This window comes from Danio aesculapii, chromosome 25, assembly GCF_903798145.1.
Source record: "Danio aesculapii chromosome 25, fDanAes4.1, whole genome shotgun sequence".
In the NCBI taxonomy this organism is placed as follows: domain Eukaryota; kingdom Metazoa; phylum Chordata; class Actinopteri; order Cypriniformes; family Danionidae; genus Danio; species Danio aesculapii.
In genome coordinates, this window is record NC_079459.1 from 28,862,892 (window position 1) to 28,884,405 (window position 21,514).

General features: G+C 35.8%; 1 protein-coding gene across 1 annotated transcript; it reads right to left on the reverse strand.

Annotated features, from left to right (window-relative positions):
- Nucleotides 1-6,210: 6,210 nt before the first annotated feature.
- LOC130219059 (intestinal mucin-like protein) lies at nucleotides 6,211-21,373 on the reverse strand. Its single transcript, XM_056451327.1, has 23 exons — nucleotides 21,196-21,373; nucleotides 20,370-20,541; nucleotides 18,688-18,872; nucleotides 18,482-18,551; nucleotides 18,255-18,385; nucleotides 18,124-18,155; nucleotides 16,138-16,282; nucleotides 15,746-15,838; nucleotides 14,531-14,571; nucleotides 14,319-14,435; nucleotides 13,802-13,897; nucleotides 13,576-13,695; nucleotides 12,349-12,444; nucleotides 12,149-12,268; nucleotides 11,327-11,422; nucleotides 11,111-11,230; nucleotides 10,286-10,381; nucleotides 10,078-10,197; nucleotides 8,709-8,807; nucleotides 8,495-8,614; nucleotides 7,275-7,314; nucleotides 7,003-7,114; nucleotides 6,211-6,679 (listed from the first exon to the last, which is right to left on the reverse strand). The coding sequence occupies exons 3-23, from the start codon at nucleotides 18,797-18,799 to the stop codon at nucleotides 6,511-6,513; spliced, it is 2,145 nt and encodes a 714-aa protein (XP_056307302.1). The 5' UTR covers nucleotides 18,800-18,872; nucleotides 20,370-20,541; nucleotides 21,196-21,373; the 3' UTR covers nucleotides 6,211-6,510.
- Nucleotides 21,374-21,514: the final 141 nt, after the last annotated feature.

The window sequence follows — 21,514 nt, forward strand, 5'->3', positions numbered from 1 at the left end:
CTTGGGCGACATGGTGGCTCAGTGGGGAAGAAGGTCTCAGATTTGAGTCCAGTTGGCATTTCTGTTTGCATGTTCTCCCCGTGTTGGTGTGGGTTTCCTCCAGTTGCTCTGGTTTCTCCCACAGTCTAAAAACATGCTTCATTAGGCAACTGAATGAACTTAACTGGCCCTTATGTATGAGTGTGTGTGTGCATGCAAGAGTGTATGGATGTTTCCCAGTACTGGGTTGCGGATGGAAGGGCATCCGCTGTGTAAAATATATGCTGGAATAGTTGACAGTTCATTCCGCTGTGGCGACCCCTGATAAATTAATAATTGTCTTGCAAAAAAATTACAAAGTTTCATTATGAATAAAATATTGCAAAATAATATAATAAAGTAAAAAAAAAACGTAAAGAAAGTAAAGAAAGCGTAATAATATAAAGAAAACGTAATAATATAATCATTATATAGGGTTACACAACACATTTTTCTATTTAAAGGCATATAAACACGAAATTATTAATTTAATCAAACATCTATTAGTATTTAGTGACAGGATTTTATTTATCAGCCAGTGTATAATTAGAAGGCTGGCAACTCATCAGACGGCAAGTAAATTTAGGCACTCCTTTGTAAATCATCATTCAATCAACAGCAAATATCATAATTCGCTGATACTCGGAGCAGGCCAAGCCATCAAACAACTTCTCTACGGCAAAAAAAGTTCCACCAAAGGCAAACATCAGCTTTTTGATGTGCATGTGAAGCGAGACCATGGCTCCGCCTTTTAGTAGCACCGCAAACGAAAGTGTTGACGCTCAAAAAGAAACAGCTGTTCTTCAGAAAATGCCCAGGTCCTTCCTTATGAGACACGGCACATTGTTGGCAAAGGGAGGGAACAAACATAAAACATCGATTAGATAAACTAATACTGTTATAGTGCCTTGAGTTTCTATTGACACTGCCTCGTTTGACATGAATGTTATGTATGTACACTGAGGACTGCTGTACATTGGCTTATTAATCAGAAGTTCAAGTTAGTTCAAGAGCAATTCTTGGAAAAATCTACATTAAAGGGGTCGTGCACCTAAAAATTAAAATTCTGTTCATTACTCACTCTCATGTCGTCACAATCCTTTTTGTTTATCTTTAGTAGTAGTTTATTTATATAGCACATTTTTTACAAAACAATGTTGGCCAAAGTGCTGAACACAACCAATACTGATTAAAAAATAAAAGTATAAAAAAAATTTATAAATAAATAAATAAATAAAAAAACAGAAACATATGCAGAGTTTGACATATGACCAGCCACCGTGACTTCCAACTTTCCAACATTACTGCCATTTTCCCTAGCCACAATTTTGTTGTTGGAAAAATATATTTTATATGCATAAATTTGACTTTGACACTGTAAAATTACTTTATATTGTTTGTTATGTCCACATGCCTCCTCATTCATTTCACTTTTTGATGCATGATGCATGCATGAGCAAATGGCTTATGGTTTCAAAGTGTCGCATTGCAATTACTTTTTATTTTACATGACTTTTCAGGGCTCAACACTAAGAATTTGCCAAATTTAACTTCGATTACACAAAAAATAAATAAATTATTATTATTATTTTTTAAGCCACAAATTTTAAATAATGTCAAAACAAGCAAAATATAGCTGTATACACTCACTTTTTAATTTAATAAAACACTTCTTAAAAAACTAAACACAAAACAATTGACATTTTAAAAGAAACTGTCATGTATCTTAAACTATGCACAGTAATCTGAAAGATCCCAGATCACCAGTTAACTACATATAAATGGGGAGTTAATCTCCTATTAAAGCAATGTTATTGTGAAAAATAAAGATAATTTAACCATATTAACAAAAATAACTAAGCAAAAAAACTGGTGAAAAACATTCAGTGTGCGAAAATGAAAAGATGATCAGATCACGCGCACACGGTTAATGTTAGGCCTGTTAATAATCTGTTCAAAGAATGGTTCAAGCGAAAGCAGCAACTGTAATTTGCTGTCACAATTGGACTTTATTAGAACTTCTATGTTAAGCTGCTTGACACAATCTACATTGTAAAAGCGCTATAGAAATATTCAAGAGTTCCCACTTAGATATGCTTGGCGTATAAAGCTGGTTTGGCATGCTGTCCCGGGAGAGAACCCTGAGCTCTGAGATATTTGAGCCCAGGGCTCCCGCCCGGTCGATAAGCATATCAGGAGATCCGAGATCAGGTAGGTCTCGAGAGCTCCCCCTTTAGAAAAGGGAGGAAAAAGTGGAGATGGGGTGGAAGGGGGGATTCTTCCAAACGAAGATAGAAACAGTACAGGAACACAACATGAACTGAACTGAATTTGTGCTGCTTCTCAATTCTATCATATTTGCAGGCATATTGGGCCATCCTTATTGCCGATAAGAAAAATCCTTATATGAAAATTACAGTCTAAAATTTATTTTCAACCAGCAAAAGTGGCTTGTGGGCGTTTCAGTTAATCCCCCACAGCTGAAATCTATCCGCATTTAGCAGGTTGGCGGGTGTTAATGTCAAGCCTTGCACATAAGAAACAACTAACAACCAAGAGAAACCTCTCAACATTAAAAAGGCTCAAATGCTGAAGAAGAAAGTACAATTTTAGAAGGTTTTTAAAACAAGTAAAGTTGGAGCGTGTCTATGAAGCTTGTTCCAGCATTTTAGGGTGATAACAGCGAAAGCCCGATCCCCCTTCGCTCACTGTACACCAAGGTCTTTGGTACAGAAAGAAAAGACTACTCACATGATATAAATGACCTACCAGGATTTAGCTATGGTCACACCGGGCTTTGTGTGTGCGAAATTCTGTCGTGCGGCGCTGCGAAAAGGGGCGGGATTAAACAAGATGATTAGACATTAAAAAAAGCAAGCGATTGCTCCATGTTTTAAATTTCTGTCCAGAGAGATCGTGTTTTGATCCTCGATTGGTCTCACACAGTCAAGTGATGCAATTTCGCAGGTCAGAGTTCACCAAGCTTGAACTTTGCACCGCAGCAACCTGCGAAACTTGACGCATGACCTTGCGTTTCCGGTCTGACGCATTCGTGTGCGTATCAATGGAAGTCTATGGGAGGAAAAGCCCAGTGTGACCGCAGCTTTATACACATGTAGGTGATCTGATAAATAAGATGGTGCCAGACCATTTAAGGATTTATAAACAATAATAATTTAAATATCAACCCGAGACCTGACAGGCAGCCAGCCCAGATAGGAAAGAACTGGGGATATGTGTTGATGCTTACGAGTCCCTTACGAGTCCACATGCTTACAACACAAATTAAGATAGTTTCGATATCTCTCTAATCCAGTGGTCTCAAACTCAGTTCCTGAAGGGCCACAGCTCTGCAGATTTTAGCTCCAACCACCTCCAACTCACAACTGCTTAATAGTCCATAGTAGCACTGAACACCTTGATTATTTGAATCAACTCTGTTTGATTAGGGTTGGAGCAAAACTGTGCAGAGCTGCGGCCATCCAGGAATCCAGTTTGAGACCCATGCTTTAATCATTCATAGACAGCAATAGGCCAGAGACATTAAAAGTCTATAAATGGAGTCAAAAACATGTCGTGAGACTTCAGTGGTTCAACAGTAATCATACAATATCAAAACAAAACTGCAGTTTGTTCGCCTATCTTTTTGTGCATTTACCACGTGTTGTACAATGTATTGACATTAGCAGTGCAACACAAATGTATCGTATAGTAAACACAAACACTGACCTGATGTTGAAAACAAATGCTAACAATGTAGTTTTAATTATTTGAAGCTTTGTATGATTACAGCTAAACTACTGAAGTCACAATAAATGTTTTGGCAATGCTTTTGGTTCCTTTTATGGACATTTCTTGACCATTGCTAATGGATGGTGAGAAAGATTTTACTAAAAATATGTTAATTTGTGTTTTCTGATGATGAAGGTAGGATGAAGGGTGAGTAATTAATAACTGAATTTTCATTTTGGAAGTACAAATCCTCAAAGACCAATTCCTGGGATTCTGGGAAATCTACATTAAATCTACAGTAAAGCCGTAGTGCACCCAAAAAGATATTTTAGGTCTCTCTCTAATCATCCACAGACAGCAATGATCTGGAGACATTCACAGTTCATAAATGGAGTCAAAAACATTGTCAAAACATGTTGTGAGACTTCAGTAGTTCAACAGTAATCATACAAAGATCCATGAACACTTTTCAGCGGCAAAACCAAACTGTAACCAGATCGTTTTTCGCACTTGCTATGTGTTGAACGACTTATTGACATTAGCAGCGCAACACACAAGCTTTGTATAGTAAACACAAACACTGACCTGACGTTGAAAACAAATGCAAACAAAGTCGTTTTTTTCATTTATTTGGAGCTTTCTATGATTACAGTTAAACTACTGAAGACACAATGAATGTTTTGACTATATTTCTGGCTCATATTACAGACTTTGAACATCCCATGATCATTGCTAATGGATGGTGAGAAAGATTTCACACAAAAAAAATAATTGTGTTCCGATGATGAAGAGTGAGTAATTAATAGCAGAATTTTCATTTTGGACATACAAATCCACAAAGACCAATTCCTGGGATTCTGGGAAAATCTACATCGCTAGGAAAATCTACATTAAATCTACAGTAAAGCAGTAGTGAAAATGAAAGTTCTATTATTTATTACTCAACCTTACTATTTTTGTTCATCTTCAGAACACAAATGAAAATATTTTGGAGATTTCTCTAATCATCCACAGACAGCAATGATCCTGAGACATTTAAAGTCCATAAATGGAGTCAAAAACATTGTCAAAACATGTCGTGAGACTTCAATAGTTCAACAGTTATCATACGAAAATCCATGAACACATTTTTGCACCAAAACAAAACTGTAACCATTTTGAAACCAGATCTTATTGCGCGTTTGCTATGTGTTGAATGACTTATTGACATTAGCAGGGCATCACCCGTGTGGTATAGTAAACACAAACACTGACCTGACGTTGAAAACAAATGCAAACAAAAGTCGTTTTTTTTTTTCAATTATTTGGAGCTTTCTATGATTACAGTTAAACTACTGAAGACACAATGAATGTTTTGATATTTTTGGCTCACTTTACAGACTTTGAACATCCCATGATCATTGCTAACGGATGGTGAAGAAGATTTCACAAAAAAAAAAAAATAAAAATTGTGTTCCGATGATGAAGGAAGGATGAAGAGTGAGTAATTAATAGCAAAATTTTCATTTTGGATGTACAAATCCTTAAAGACGATCAAAAAATGTTATATGATTTGGAGTATAATTTTAATGAGGATCAGTGGGAGACTATATACATGCCAGAATACTCTCATTCCCCTTTCCAATAACAAAATAGTTGAACAAAACAATAAACTTATGCATAGGATGCATCAGACCCCACTTCGTTTGAGCTAAACTTCCCCCGATGTATCATCCAGGTGTCACAGATGAACCTATTCAGGATCAACCATGCATATTTTCTGGGAATGCAATAACCTTTTTTTTTCCTGAAAAGCAGTACAGGACAGCTTTGCAAACTCCTTTAGACAACACATCAACACTATACCTCTTTGGTACAGAATTGTACAAGACATTTGATTCTACATCTACAAAAAAATGCTTTTTGCTCAATTGGAAACAACAAATTTGAACTGTTCATACAACTTTTGAATGAAACAATGCTATTGGAACGATATACATACAAGGGGTTAAGAAACAAGATGGATGTCTTTAAAACAAAATATGGATGCCTCTGACCACCTCAGATGTATTTTGATAATAAGTGTGAATTTACTCAATCCCAGCAGGACTTTGTTGTTCCCGTTGTATTTTCTGAATGATTATTATTAGATTTTTACAACTTTCGTTATTAAACTTGCGTATTATTTTTGTATGTTCATCTTGATTTTGCTTTGTTTAGTTTTATATTTATTAAAACCAATAAACACAGAATAAAAAAAATCTATGAGGAAAAGAAATAAACTAAAATGGTGATATGTACTGGACTATTGTCTGATTTACTAATGTAAAAAGGCAGTAAATCCTGAGTTTAAAAGTAATGTAAAAAATCCCCCAAATATTTTGTTTCTATTTGTGTTTTTACTCTCATATTTGTGAGATTGTGAAGTGAGTTGTTGATTCTACTTTCAGTGCATTTAAAAAAAAAAACAGAATACTGTAATTGATGCTTATTATTATGATTTAATTCATTTGATTGGATTGAAAACACAGGTTTATATCATGCATTAACAGAGATTATAATGAATAAAAAACAAAAGTGCCCAGAATCCTCTTGGAGTGATAACAAAACAGACTATACTTAGAATGAAACATATCCCTGGGTAAAAATGTAGGTCAATATATAAATATATAGCTAGCTTAAATCATCACTATCATTAATTTCTGATATATAGTTTAAATTGGGAGTTTTCTCAGTGTCAGATTACAGAGTCAAATTTAAAGCAGGATCTCTTATTTGCCTTTAATGCTTGTCTGCACACTTCATTGGAGTGCATTTGCATGTCTCTATGTAAGTGTAGTTATAATCGATCTCTGTTCCATTGGTGCACTTCAGCTTCACTGGTAAACTGGTAGACTTATCTTTCTGGCAGCAGGAGCAGCTGGTCATTTGATTGGCGTACAGTGAATACCTGTAGACATTTCAGAGAAAACAGTGAGATGAGTGTATCATAATATATACGCATACAATATAAAAACTGATATTGCTCAATCATGCCAGTATAACTACTGATTAATTATAAAGTTCTACAAATTATTCCACATATAAAAGTACTGAAGGAGACTTCAACACCATTACTGGAATAACTTTTTTTGTTTTTCGAGCTGTTTGACAATAAATGCAGATTTTATCTTGCTTTTAAGAGAGTTTTTAGCTTAACAAGATTTTAAAGATCAGATGAAAGGTTTTGTGTTTAAAGCATGTGTGTGATCTACAGGTGTGCAGTACTCTTACATGGAGCCGCAGTGGCCAGTGCAGGATGTAATTTCTATATCCTGTACAGAAGTGCAGTCATCCACTTGCAGACGGGTGATATTTCTCTGACGAACACAGTTGCGAGTTTCACCTGTGAATGAATGGAGAAAGGTAAGCCTGTGTCTGAGCCTCATGCTTATGTTATTTTGCTATTTTAAAACTTTTAAATAAGCCGCATTAACACAGAAGATTGTGGACACAATGGTTTTAACATGTTTGTGTTCAGGTGTTTAGTATGAAGAATATCTTACATGTGTAACAGCATTGATCCGAGTCAAATTTTATTGTTCCCTGTAAAGACACAAATAACTTTATTTGATACACATTTCATCAAACCTCGCAAAATAATTATTGCTAAAACACATTCCAAGTTTTTATACTAAAGTATAAACTCTTATTTCCTTCAAACAAACAAACAAACAAACAAAAAAAGAGTTTTAGGGAAATTCAAGGTTTAAATAGCGGACACTGCCATCTAGAGTATTAACAGAAAAATTCACCATATTTTATCATGATTATATATATATATATACACACACACAAACATACACACACACACACACACACATATATATATATATATATATACACATATACATCTACACACACACACACACACAACTGAAGTCAGAATTATTAGCCCCCGCCCCCAATCCCCCCCCCCCCCTTCCAATTGCCAAATCCTCAATCCCCCAATTTTTTCCTCAATTTATGTTTAATGGAGAGAATGACACATTTCTACAAATACTAGTTTTAATAACTCATTTATTTTATCTTTGCCATGATGACAGTAAATAATATTTGACTAGATAAAAGACACTTCACACTTAAAGACACTTCTATACAGCTTACAGTGACATTTAAAGGCTTAACTAGGTTAATTAGGTTAACTAGGCAGGTTAGGGTAATTAGGCAAGTTATTGTATAATGATGGTTTGTTCTGTAGACTAACGAAAAAAATATAAAGCTTAAAAGGGCTAATAATTTTGACCTTAAAATGTTTTTAAAAAATTAAAAACTGCTTTTATTCTAGCCGAAATAAAACAAATAAGACTTTCTCCAGAAGAAAAAATATTATCAGACATACTGTGAAAATTCTTTTGCTTTGTTAAACATCATTTGGGAAATATTTAAAAAGAAAAAATTTAAAGGGGGGCTTATAATTCTGAGATATATATCTCAACCATTGTTAATAACTGTCAAAATATTTATGGAATGAAAACGTATTTATATAAACTTAAAAATATACATTTATTTCAACATAGTATGTTTTTTCATTGGCTACCAGTTTTAAAAGTTCTTCAGAATATCCTTTTGTTTCTACAAAAAAAGACACTTCTAAAGGTTTAGAACCACTGGAGGGAGAGTAAATAATGAGTACATTTTCATTTTTGGCTGAACTGTCCTTAACCATTGGGTGAATCTTCTCTAAGTAATAGCAGAATGCAACAGAAACTCAAAAAACTCTTACAGGCTCACAGTCGTCTAGATTAAATGGAGGGCATTCCTTAATCTTCTTCTCAGTCTCAAACAAGCCATTCACTTCATGACAGGTACCGGTCTCGCATTTGGATGTGTATGCCTCTCCATTCTATATAAAAAGACATAGAGGCTACATGAGGAAAAACAGCACAGGTGCATTGTTTCAATACATTTATGATTAAAGTTTTTTTTTTACAATATACCTTGAGAGTATGCGTGGTGTTGTCTGGCGCTTCATAAAAACAACATGTTTGTTTACACGTTCCACAGCACTCTCCTTCTTTTTTCACATATTCAAAGAACTTGAAGGATAAAAACAAGTTTATAGTTCATTTTCAAAAACTCTTTAAGGAACCAGAGCCAAATTCACAAAGCATTAGAATCATAACTTTCTTATTTTTTTCTTTTCTAACATAAAGAGCTCCGCTTTGGGGCTTTAAACAAGAGTAAAGTAAGGTAAACAAGGTAAAATAAGACTTTTGTGTCTTCAGAATGTGTTTAAGACGTTTCAGAATACCCATCAGATCATTTATTATACCTTGTTGATAATGTCAACAATGTTTTGGGTCAGAGGGAATTGTAGCAGGTTTTTCTGTTTTATTTGGTGTTTGCAGAATGCCGAAGCAAATGATCATACTTTGAGGATTACCCCCCAAAAATTACGTGGATAGACTCATTTATTTAGAGTAATTGTTCACCTAAACATCAACGTTTTTGTGCAAGCGAAATAAACATTGTACATTTTGATTTCATATGAACTTTAAAGCTCAACGAAACCCCCCGTTTCAGAAGGGTGGTTTTCACACCTCTGATTTGAAAAAGCCAAGGAAAAGGGATATTTACAATTGTGTTAAGGTGGGAGTCTCGAGTGCGGAAGAGGGAATGGATAGCATAAAAAGAGGAGTTTGTGTGGTGTTTGGTTTGAACCAGCCTTTTCTCATTAATTAATATGGAAAAATGCCTGGAATCTGTTGACGGCACTCATGCTTCAGTCCTGGGAGTCCAAAAACACAGTGACCTCAAATCACTTGACATTGCTTACACTTTACTTTTCAAACCGAAAGAAATTACTAACAAAAATGCAAAAATAACCAATTTCCAATTCATGTGACAGTTTTAGCAGTGCGTGACCTATATATACACACATTTTAAAATCTCATAAACATATCTGTCAACATTGGGATGTAAAAATACAGGAAACACAGACTTGAACAGCTCTTACAACTATATCACATTTGAGATCGGCTCTTTGATGCTATTGTCACTTTTCATAGAAAGATTTAAAATTTGGGAGGAATACAGAAAAATACTTAAACGAGATGATAGTGGGATAGAATGGTAAAATACGGGAGAATCCCTGCAAAAATGGGAGAGTTGATTGGTATGCATAAAATATTAATGGGGGTGGCGAGGGTTGGGTTGTTCATGACTCTTTACTCTTAAGAAATCAGTCTCATGATTTGAATGGTAAAAAAACACATTTATTAAAACCTTAATGGTCTTTTTATCTTAGGAAGATGTTGTAAATCCAGCTTTAGGTGTTGTAGAGTTGACAATAGTAAATCTACTTACAGGTTTACAGTCAACTGAGCTCAAGTAAGTGCACTTCTCAGAGTTCCTCTCAGTCACAGGAGAGCCACTGATGACACTACAGGTCACATTTTCACATTTATAACTGTGAACTTCTCCAACCTAACAAAAACAAAGACAGACTATAAGAGCGCTGAAGAAAAGTCATTAACTGATTGACTAACAATAAGGAAAAATTCATGAAATGTACCTGAAGAGTGTATGTGGTGTTGTCCATCATGTAAGTGCAGTTCCTTTGCACACACGTTCCACAACAATCTCCTTCTTGATTGACATATTCAAAACCCTTCGAGAGAAAAGATTGATTAATTCAGCGGGACTTTTACTCCTTTTTAAGCCCTGTTTTTTTTAAAGCAACAGGTGATGATAATGAGAAAGTAAGATGAAAAACATGAACAAACAATCAGTGAATCCAAATATATAATTGACAGGATCGAGTATCAGTTCATTTCAGATTTAACCAAACCTGAACGCACAGCTCAGTAAAAGCCTTCAATAGTGGTCTCGTTTACAAAAGTTCTGTGCATTGTGAATGAACAACTAATTCTTAGCGACACATTCTAGAAAACATCAGAGATGCCTCTTCTGTTTGTTCACAATCTGAGCCATTGATAACCAAATGAACAGAGCGAGAAATCACAGAGAAAAATGTACGAGCTATGATTCAGTTGTGTTGCCAGGTCTTGCTAAAAAAACAATTAAAAACAGCTCCATTAATAAAAAAAGAAAATGAAAATAAGGCTTCCCACATACTCTAATAACTCATTGAACTTGACTTATTTATGAGCTAAGCCTAAATAACAAAGCAATAGATGCTTATATTAACTGGACATGGCAACATTACAAGAGCATGCTCTGTGGCGTAGACTTTCAGACGTAAACAAAAAAGATATACATTTTGTTGTCGTTCATAGTTGTTTAGATTAGGTTCTGTAGGTAGAGTTAAACAGCTCAAAAATAGCAGCTGCCAAACATGTCTAATAATGAATAAACCCAGGACAGAGATTCTACTTACAAGTTTACAGTCAAGTGAGCTCAAGTAAGTGCACTTCTCAGAGTTCCTCTCAGTCACAGGAGAGCCACTAATGATACTACAGGTCACATTTTCACATTTGTAACTCTGGACTTCTCCAACCTAATAAAACAGACAGATTTAAGAGGGCTGAAGAAAGATTCAATGATTGATGAATTAAAAGAATATAGAAAAGTTGACAGATGTTTTGAAATCTACCTGAAGAGTATACATGGTGTTGTCCATAATGTAGGTACAGTTCCTTTGCACACATGTTCCACAACAATCTCCTTCTTGTTTCACATATTCAGAGCCCTTGGAGAGAAGAGTTTTATTAATTCAGTGGCACAGTTTATGGTAATGAGAAAGTGAGCAGAAAAACATGAACAATCAGCCAGTGAATAGTCTGGTGCGAGTCACAAAGCTAAAAGATAACTGACAGTAATGATTACCAGTTCATTTCAGATCAGATTTAACCAAACAATAACTCACAGTTCAGTAAAAGTCATCAATAGGGGTCTCGTTTACAAAAAAGTTTAACGCAAACAATATTTTGTGACATATTCTAAAACATATCAGAGATAACTTTCTTTGTTTGCCTGTGATCTGACTCACTGAGAGAGAAATCACAGAGAAAGAGGTACAAGCTGTGACTCATTTGTGTTGGCAGGTCTTCCTCGAAAAAAAAATATATCAAAAAGCAGCTCCATAATAAACTGAAATAAATAAATAAATAAACAAATAATATATATAATGTTGAAAATATCTCTAACATACGGCGCTCCACCCGCTCTAATAAATCATTAAACTTGATTGATTTATGAGCCAACCTGAATAACAAACCTAAAGATGCTTATAATAACTGGACATGGCAACATCACACGAGCGCTCACTGTGATGTAGATCTCCAGATGTAAACAAGAACATACAGCTTAAGTGTTGGTCATAGTCGATTAGGTGCTGTAATATAAACGGCTCAAAAATAGCGTCTGCCAATTATGTCTATTAAATGAATAAACACTGGACAGAGATTCTACTTACAAGTTTACAGTCAAGTGAGCTCAAGTATGTGCACTTCTCAGAGTTCCTCTCAGTCACAGGAGAACCACTAATGACACTACAGGTCACATTTTCACATTTGTAACTGTGAACTTCTCCAACCTAATAATACACAGAGAGTTTAGGAGGGCTGAAGAAAAATTATTGAACTAACAGAATATAGAAAAGTTCATGAAATGTACCTGAAGAGTGTATGTGGTGCTGTCTATCATGTAAGTACAGTTCCTTTGCACACATGTTCCACAACAATCTCCTTCTTGATACACATATTCAGAGCCCTTAGAGAGAAAAGTTTGATTAATTGAGTTTTGTGCTTTTAAGTTCTGTTTTTAAAAGCAAAAGGTGATGAAAGTGAGCAGAAAAATGTGATACCAACATGATGTTAGATTGATGTTGTACCCCAACGTTGTGGGGATGTTGCATTTTGTTTGGAAATGAAAATCGGGTTGACGTCAGAATTCAACATCAGGCTGACGTCAGTGTCCAACATCCAACCTAAAATCAACCAAATATCAACGTCTAATTATGTAACAACTTGACGTTGTGTGGACGTTACCACATTGACGTCTATCAGACGTTGGATTTTTGTTGCCATACCTGATGAATAAATGTCAGTATTTGATGTCAATATGATGTTGGTTTAAGATGTCGGCTCGACGTTGGATTTTAGTCACATTTCAACACAACCTAAAATCAACCAAATATCAACGTCATTTGATGTCGTTATTGGACGTCAAAATAACGTTGTCCTTAGACGCTGACTAGACATTGATTTTTGTCACCTGACGTCATGAATCTAAATCTGACCTTATATTAACACCTTATGATGTTGTGTTCCTGTTGGAAATAGTCTAGTGTGTGTCACAAATATAATATATGTCAACAATATAATAGACAGCAATGATTACCAGTCTATTTAAGATCAGATTTAACCAAACATGAACTCACAGCTCAGTAAAAGTCATTTGTAGAGATCTTGTTATTTTGACGTTTAATAGCGACGTGAAATGACGTTGATATTTTGTTGATTTTAGGTTGTGTTAGAAAGTGACCAAAATCCAATGCTGAGAACATCTTAAACTTACATCATATTTACATCAAATACTGACATTTGTTCATCAAGAATGGCAACCAAAATCCAGCGTCTGATAGACGTCATAGTGGTAACTTCGACACAATGTTATACTGTAACATCATTAGACGTTGATATATTGTTATCTTTAGGTTGAGTTGGAAAATGACCAAAATGCAACGACTGTCCGACATTGGACACTGACGTCGGCCTGATGTTGGGTTCTGACATCAACACGATTTTCATTTCCACCCAAAATGCAACATCCGACGATGTTGGGGTACAATGTCAATTTGACGTCCTGTGCCTGCTGGGACTGGATAGAGATTCTACTTACAAGTTTACAGTCAAGTGAGCTCAAGTAAGTGCACTTCTCAGAGTTCCTCTCAGTCACAGGAGAGCCACTAATGATACTACAGGTCACATTTTCACATTTGTAACTGTGACCTTCTCCAACCTAACAAAACACAGACAGATTTTAAGCGGGTTGAAGAAAAGCACAGATTCATTAATCAATGAATTAAAGGGATATAAAAAAAGTTGACAGATGTTTTGAAATCTACCTGAAGTGTGTATGTGGTGTTGTCCATCATGTAAGTACATTTCGTTTGCACACATGTTCCACAACAATCTCCTTCTTGTTTCACATATTCAAAGCCCTTAGAGAGGGGGACAGAGAGAGAGAGAGAGAATTTATTTATTAATTTAAAAAAAAAAATGTTTATATTTTATTGGCACTTTTACCACTTTAGGTCTCTTTAAGCTCTTTCTGCCTCCAATAATTCATTGGTAGACTGAATGGCCATATATGAATACATATATAAGTAATATATCCACATATTACCTATATATATTTTATGTAATATATTTGGACATATGTATATATTTGTAGCTTCAATGGCAGCCAATATTTCGAATATATATATATATATATTTTTTTTTTTTTGTGAAACCTAAATATGCACTTGTATGTCATAAATGTGATTGGCATATATTGCTTTATTTCAGATTTCTGGGTAATGCAACAGCCATGCGCAGACAAGTATTTAATGTGCAGATGAAGCTAGAGATTGTACTTACAGGCCCACAGTCCTGTGAACTCAAGTAAGGGCACTGAGTTGTGGTCATCTCTGCCACAAATGAGCCATTAACTTGACGACAGTTTAAAGTTTGACATGTGAAATGGTAGACGCCAACCTAATAAAAGACAGAAAGACAGCACTGAAGAGCAGATTCATAAATCTACAGTATAAAGCTTCAACCAAAATGAGTGAATGAACCAAACAGCTCACCTTGTACTCAGAGCTATTGTACACGCAGACATCCTTTTGCACTAAACAGAAATAAGTAAATTGGTTTAAGAGAAGATTCACCCAAATATGAATGTTCTGTCACCATGAAAAGCAACAAGATAAATGTTGATGAACGCAGTTTTTAATAGAAATGAAATAAATGTGGCATGAAGCTTAAAGGGTTAGTTCACCCAAAAATGAAAATTACCTCATCATTTATTGTCCCTCATTTTAAACCTTATGAGTTTTTTCTTCTGTTGAACACAAAAGAAGATATTTTAAAGAATGCTGGGTGCTGGCACCCATTGACTTCCATAGTTGGAAGAAAATTAGTGCCATCTAGCAGCATTCTTCCAAATATCTTCTTTTGTGTTTGACAGAAGAAAGAAACTCAATTAGGTTTATTTTTGGGTGAACAATCTCTTTAAAGCTTCAAAAACAATGCGTTAATGATACATTTATGGTTTATTTAGCTAATTATTCCACTTACATGCTATATTTAAAGTGCTGAAGGCATATAGCCCCTTTTAGATATTCTAATACAGAGTTTCTCAACTGGTGGGCCATGACCCTAAGTGGGTTGGAGAAGCATTTTGAGAGAATCTTTAATGTTGAAAAACATTTCAAATGTGATTCATACAGTACGCTTGAGAAATAAGACGTTCTCCTAAAGTCAGTTTCAGACAGGACACGGCATCAGCGAGGGTCTGGTTTATTTTCAGTGGGAGAGATGTGGAAATTGGCAAAATGCGAATAGTTTCACAGGATAATGGTGCAAAAGTAGAGCTGGTGCTCCCAAAATCCTGGGTTGCAGTTCAATGACCTTAGAAAAATCTGGATCTCATTTCCAAACCAGTTAAGAACCACCACTTTATTAAATCCAAGTTGGACGCCTATAGACCACATTTGTGACAGGATACACAGTTACTTCATGGTACATGTGTATCATTTTTTAAACAAAACCAACTATTTTTTCCATCTTTTTCTAACATCTCACATTATATATGTTTAAAATTATATATAATTAAATGTAGAAGCAAATGTATGTCAAAATGCTGAAATGTTTTTGGCATGAGCTATTCTTTAAGGTGTTTTGTAGATAAAATAAAAATTGCACTTAATTATATTTTGCTTTTTTTCCGTGGGGAAAAAGTGTTTTTCTTTTTGGAAGCTTGAAAAGATTTAGACAAAATTATTTTGAAATGTGATACTTACCGCAGGGTGGACAGCAACTGCCTTCAGTTTTATTCAACGCTAACTCAAATCCCACATCACATTTCTTCTGAAGACATTGCTCAAAATCACAAACTGAATGGATGAAGAATATTTCAATTATTATTATTGAATGATTTTATCATGTGTGTATGGCAGTTATTAGCTCTAAATGCAAGAAATAAAGCGTTGCCATGTTTGTTTGGTGTCTATAGCCACACCAGCAGCTTCAAACTTTTGTTGAATCATTTGTCCATTAAGGACTTGTTTTGTATGTCTTACTTTTCTCACCCATGCTCAATGCTAGTAATTATTACCTGCTTATACTTTACTGAGAGTTGATCTCATTGTGAATTACAATTTCTTTGACGGTTAATCAAATGTTGAAGACTCACCACATGTTGGACAGCAGTTTTTAACAGCGCTTTTGTATCCATCACCACAGGTATTTACAGTTTGACACGTTACAGGAGCTTTTACATAGACACCAGCATTAAGGCATGTATAGTTGTAACACTGATATGTCCAGATTTCTCCAGGCTGTAGAAGAAAAATGTTGATGATAGTTATTTCCAGAATTCCCATTTATAGTCAAAATTTGGAGAAATTCAAATCAAATTCAGAACTTCACATGCACACTCTAGGGACATCAGAGACTTATTTTACATCTTGCATGTACAGGTCTGCTTTAATTCCTGCTGACAGCTGAGATGTTTATAAGAAAATAGTACTGCTGTTTTGTTGTTAAGCCTGCCTACAATTCTTTGTAAAACTGGTCGTGTCAGTCCTATGTCTCATGTCATTGTTCTGAACATGCAGCCTCGACTGAGCTGCGTGTTCTTGTCTTCAAAGTGAGCATGTGTGTGCTCTTGAGGAGGCTTGGTTTGCGTGTGCTCACCCATCTAGATGGCTGTTTCATAAAAGTCTTTAAGAAAAGCGGGGATTAAAGTCAAAAACCTTCCATGAGCTGAACTAAATATCCACACTCAAATTGGTTCCATAACAGCAAGTTAAACATCATGTGATCTAACTAATCTGAGTTCAGTTGAAATAATCTAGACAACTGCTTGTGCACGTTAATGTCTCGAAGCCTTAAAGGTCAAGCATAGATGCATCAATTATGCTGTGCTACCATGGGAACTACGATGAAAGAAAGATTTCTGAAATGAGACACAGCTGTGTTTACAGCCGCGTTTGTTTAGTAGTGTTCAAACATATAATAATTTAAACATAATAATCTATGGGTGACAACAAAGCAAGAGAGAAGGCTGACAGGAAATTGCAGATGTTAAAATATAGGCCATTATTTAGGCCTATGGATAGGTTTGTGGTGCGTAACCTATGTGGGGGGGGGGGGTGCGGAATTTAAATGTATTATTGTATTATATAAATTAAACATGTTTGGTGTATATATATTTACTATTAAGTGACTATAAAGTTTTAATCATCATTAAGAGGTTTGACAAGTGATTTAAAATGGCATTATGGCAGGTAAATGTTAACATTACTTTGATTAAGCTTGACCTTAAGACTTAGCCTGAGAGTTAACCTGCCCTGGTCCATGCTAGTTTTCCTGCTTAAGTTGCCAGAGTAACTGAATAACTATCGTAAATTTGATTTATGAAACCGAAACCACCATTAATAAACCTGACTTACCAAAATAAGCCTGGCTTGGTTTATATAACAGGCCCCTGGAGTGTGTTATTTGTTCGCGGCATGTTGTTTCGTTCTCTGCGCTCCAGTTTAGTTGGTTTCGGTTGGCGCTGCGATTGGAACATGCATGTTGTCGCATATGTGAGTGCACGTTAAGTGTTATTTATCATGTACTCGTGTCTTGTGTTCTGTCTGTTTTGCCATAGTTTGTTGCACGGGACCTGTGTTTTTGCACTTCGCCCAGTGCTGTTGTGTTTCATGTAAACATGCGGTTAAGGGGGTTATCTCATTGGCTGTGTTCTAGTCCTGTTTTACGCGAGCACATGGCTTGTGTTGTGTCTTTGTACCATGTGCTCTCCTATCTATTGTCTAGTCCCACCCTGCTTGTTAACCCATTATTAGTTAATCCTGTTTAGCTGTTTGTTTCTTAATTTGTGCTGCTTTATAGCTCCCTCTTGTCTGCTGTCCTGTGCTAGTTCCTTGTCATTCTTTGAGAGTTTTGTGTCATGTCTTGTCCAGCCCTGCTCTTCCAAGCCATTCCCTGCCAGCCCAGCCAAGCTTTTCTTGTTAATTTAAGACTTTTCACCCCCTCTGGTGGTTTTTGTTGCCTTTTTGTTTTATTTCTTTGGTTAATAAACGCATGCTTTTGTCCTGCGATTGAGTCCTCGTCCTTTCCCTCCCACTCGCCATGATAGACTATTGAAGTAATATTAATTAACGTGACATACCTTTCTAGGTGATCCATCAGGGCCAATGCAGTCTGCAAAAAGCAAGCAAAAATCATCACCAAAATTAAAATATGATATCATGCTGCATTAAACCATCAATTCAGAAAAGTTAACAAAGAAACAGTCCTTACCACAGTAAGCTGTACACAAATTTGATGTCAAATTAACCCGATATTGTCCATCGGGACAGTAACAACCTTCTGCTAATGTTTGGTTACAATCGTTGCTTTGACATTGTGTATCCGCATACATTGTGTTGTACCTAGTTAAAAAACAGATTTGTCAGTGATAAAAAAAACATAGTGCTAAACGTATTGCAGATAATTAAATAGTTTTGGATTTTAATGAGGCGTATTACGATGTACTGCAGGATTTTTCCACTTTCGGTCCACATGCCTTGTAGACTTTGGAACTGGGACACTTGAAATCTGTTCCAGAAACCAAAGACAAGACTATTGTCAGACACAATGTATGAATTACAACAGTGAAAGTAGAATCAAATGCATGCATACACACATTACATTATAAACATTGCTACAATCATGAATGTGTTAGTGAGTTTACCACAAAGCCCTTTAAGTTCAGGTGAGCTTCTCCAGTCCACACAGATAGATTTACGGCTACATAATTGTGCATAGGACTCCACACTAGCACAGCCATAAGACTCATTTCCCATAGTGATCACATCATATTTACATGCTTGATAATACTCATCGTAGGGAACGACATCATGGCAGCTTTTAAACACACTGTAGACAAAAGGCAAAATAAACACTAACGTTAATAGAGAAATACCAAACAAAAATGTGTTAGATTTAATACTGTTTAACTAAAAAAGGTACACATAACTGGTTTGCAGGTGTGCATGTGTGATTAAAATAAAAAATACAGACCAGATACCATGCTGGTGAGGTGCTTTTGTTTACCAACGCTGTTCCCGTGTACGGTAGGATAATTATTACAAATGTTAGCGGTGTAAAATAATTTGTGCTGGTTATATATAGTTATTTGTAAAATACGTGAAGGTTGTAGTAGGGTTTGGATTAAGGTTACGAATGGTTGTTGGAATCATTGTACGTGGGTAGACAAGACTCATCCACATTTAAGATCATTGAAATTGGACCCACTCACTTTTACCGTCTCTAATTTATTCAGCGCTCCAAATGCCATAGTAAAATGAACTCCATTTCGTGTTTTAGTACTCGTGTCTGCCACGTTCCTGCAGCTGCGAAACAGAGAAGCTTAGCATATCTGCTCCTGCTCAGGTGGATCTGGCTGTGTGCCCCACCTGGGGGTGGGGTTTTGGGGTTTTATTTGTTAATTTTAATTATCAACAACAAAAAGCACAACAATAAAACAGTACAATGGATAAGTAGTGTCTATTATGTTTATAATAATGTTCAGCTTCTCTGGTTTAAGAAGTTCTTTTTTACTTTTAAAGTTGGCACAAAGCAAAAAAAATATATATATATTTATGCTGTTGATTAAAGATTCTGAGGACAAATACATTTCTACATTATAATGAAGTGCACAGAAGAGTACATTTTGATTTCATGCAAACTTTACATTTTTCCTAAAAACCAGCATGGTATAATTGCGCCATCTTGTGTTTGTGTGTTCTGCTGCATGTATCTGTGTATTAACTGCTTGGCTTTTCCTCTGCAAGTGACGTCATTTACAATCGCCACCTGTGGCCGCTTGCATGAAAGTCCTTCAGTAATTTAACTTAGGAGTGGCCCTAAGGTGACAGTTACTCTGGCAATTGTTTTACACAGTGGATGCCACAACCCAGCACCTAGAATACAACCCTCAGTGCTGGGAAACACACATACTCTCCCATTCACACACTATGGCCAATTTAGCTTATACAATTCATCTCTACCACATCTCTTTGGACTTTGAGGGGGAAACCGGAGAACATGCGAACTTCACATAAGTGACCTTCTTGCTGTACGCTAAACATGCTAATCACTTAGCCACCGTAGGTTTAGAAGTTTGTGTTAGATTTTTTTGTTTAGTTCCATGTTTAGATTTCAAAGCAATAAAAATGTCACATATGTGAAAATATGCAACATTGTGAAAATGGGAATTTCCAATTGAATTTCACAGGATGGATGTGCCATGAAGAGTGTGAGGATTGAGCAACATCTTCAGGTACTCCCTTGAGAAACGGACCAAAACAGTTATGTGCACCCCTGTTAATAATGCCAGTAATAGCATCAAACTCTGTTAGTCCTTTGCCTTACTTGTTCTTGAGGATTTCACAGGGAGGTACGACTGGAGGTATAGGTGGAACCGGAGGTGATGGTGGAGGTGTACATTCAGAAACATTCCAAAATGCTGCCGTTTTCTCACATAAACTGTTGATTGTTCCGTTAGGGTACTGGCAGTCATTTGTGTTGCTGTTGTCACAACAACCTGTAATGTAATGTAAATGTTACATACAAGGACAAACTGTATTTTTAGCTAATTTAACAAATATTACTATTCAACTTAAAAAATAACCAATAAATATTTTAGACAGAACCATCAGATAAACAAATAGTTACTCTTAAAAACAAAAATCTACATCATATATTATAACTACTCTAAATATCTATTAATTTGATTTGTTTTGTTCTGGCTGGTTCTAATTCAAGAGTTCACGCTTAGATATTGCTTGACGCTATTAGCAGGTTTGGCGTGCTATCCTATTAGAGAACCCTGAGCTTGGAGATAATTGAGCCCAGGGCGGTATAGGTCTCGAAAGCTCATACTGGTAAAAGGAGGAGATTGGGTGGGGGGGGGTTGGGGTGGTTCTTCCAAAATGAAGATAAGACAGTAGGGTGAAATCAGTCAATTTATTGGAGGCTTGAATCAGTCTGATTGGATTATTTATGATTACGAAAGAGAGACCAGCCGCAATCAATCATATCACGTGCTCCACTCAAAATTAGTTTGTAAAACTTCACGTAAAATCAGTTTTAAAATGCTTGGATTGATGCATGTTTTTGATGATAAACATTTGTATTGTGAGATGTAAAATTATTATTTTTTCATCACATTTGAACAAAAGCAGAAATGTATACTTACCGCATTGTCCCTTTGTATTATTACGGAAGGAGGAAAACGGGAGTCTGATTGAGACTTCTGAAGCACTGACTCTAATCTGAACGTTAATGTCAGTGATGTTCACAGTCGCTGCTATGCCAGTGGTGGTGATAATGAATCTATCAGTGATGTATGTTGGAATCTTCACTTGATTATTAACATAGACCTAAAGGAAAATATTTATAATGTAAAGATGATTATGCTTTGTATTAAGTGCAATAGTACAGTATTGCAGTGGAAGCTCATAACAGCACTGAAAAAGTGTCTCATATGGCCCGTTTCCACTGAGTGGTACGGTACG

Coding starts and splice junctions, on each gene's coding strand:
- LOC130219059 (XM_056451327.1), bottom strand. CDS start 18,799: ATGGGAAATGAGTCTTATGGCTGTGCTAGTGTGGAGTCCTATGCACAA. Junction 11,423..12,148: donor GCTCACTTGACTGTAAACTT/GTAAGTAGAATC, acceptor CTTCTCTCCAAG/GGCTCTGAATATGTGAAACA. Junction 10,382..11,110: donor GCTCACTTGACTGTAAACTT/GTAAGTAGAATC, acceptor TTTCTCTCGAAG/GGTTTTGAATATGTCAATCA.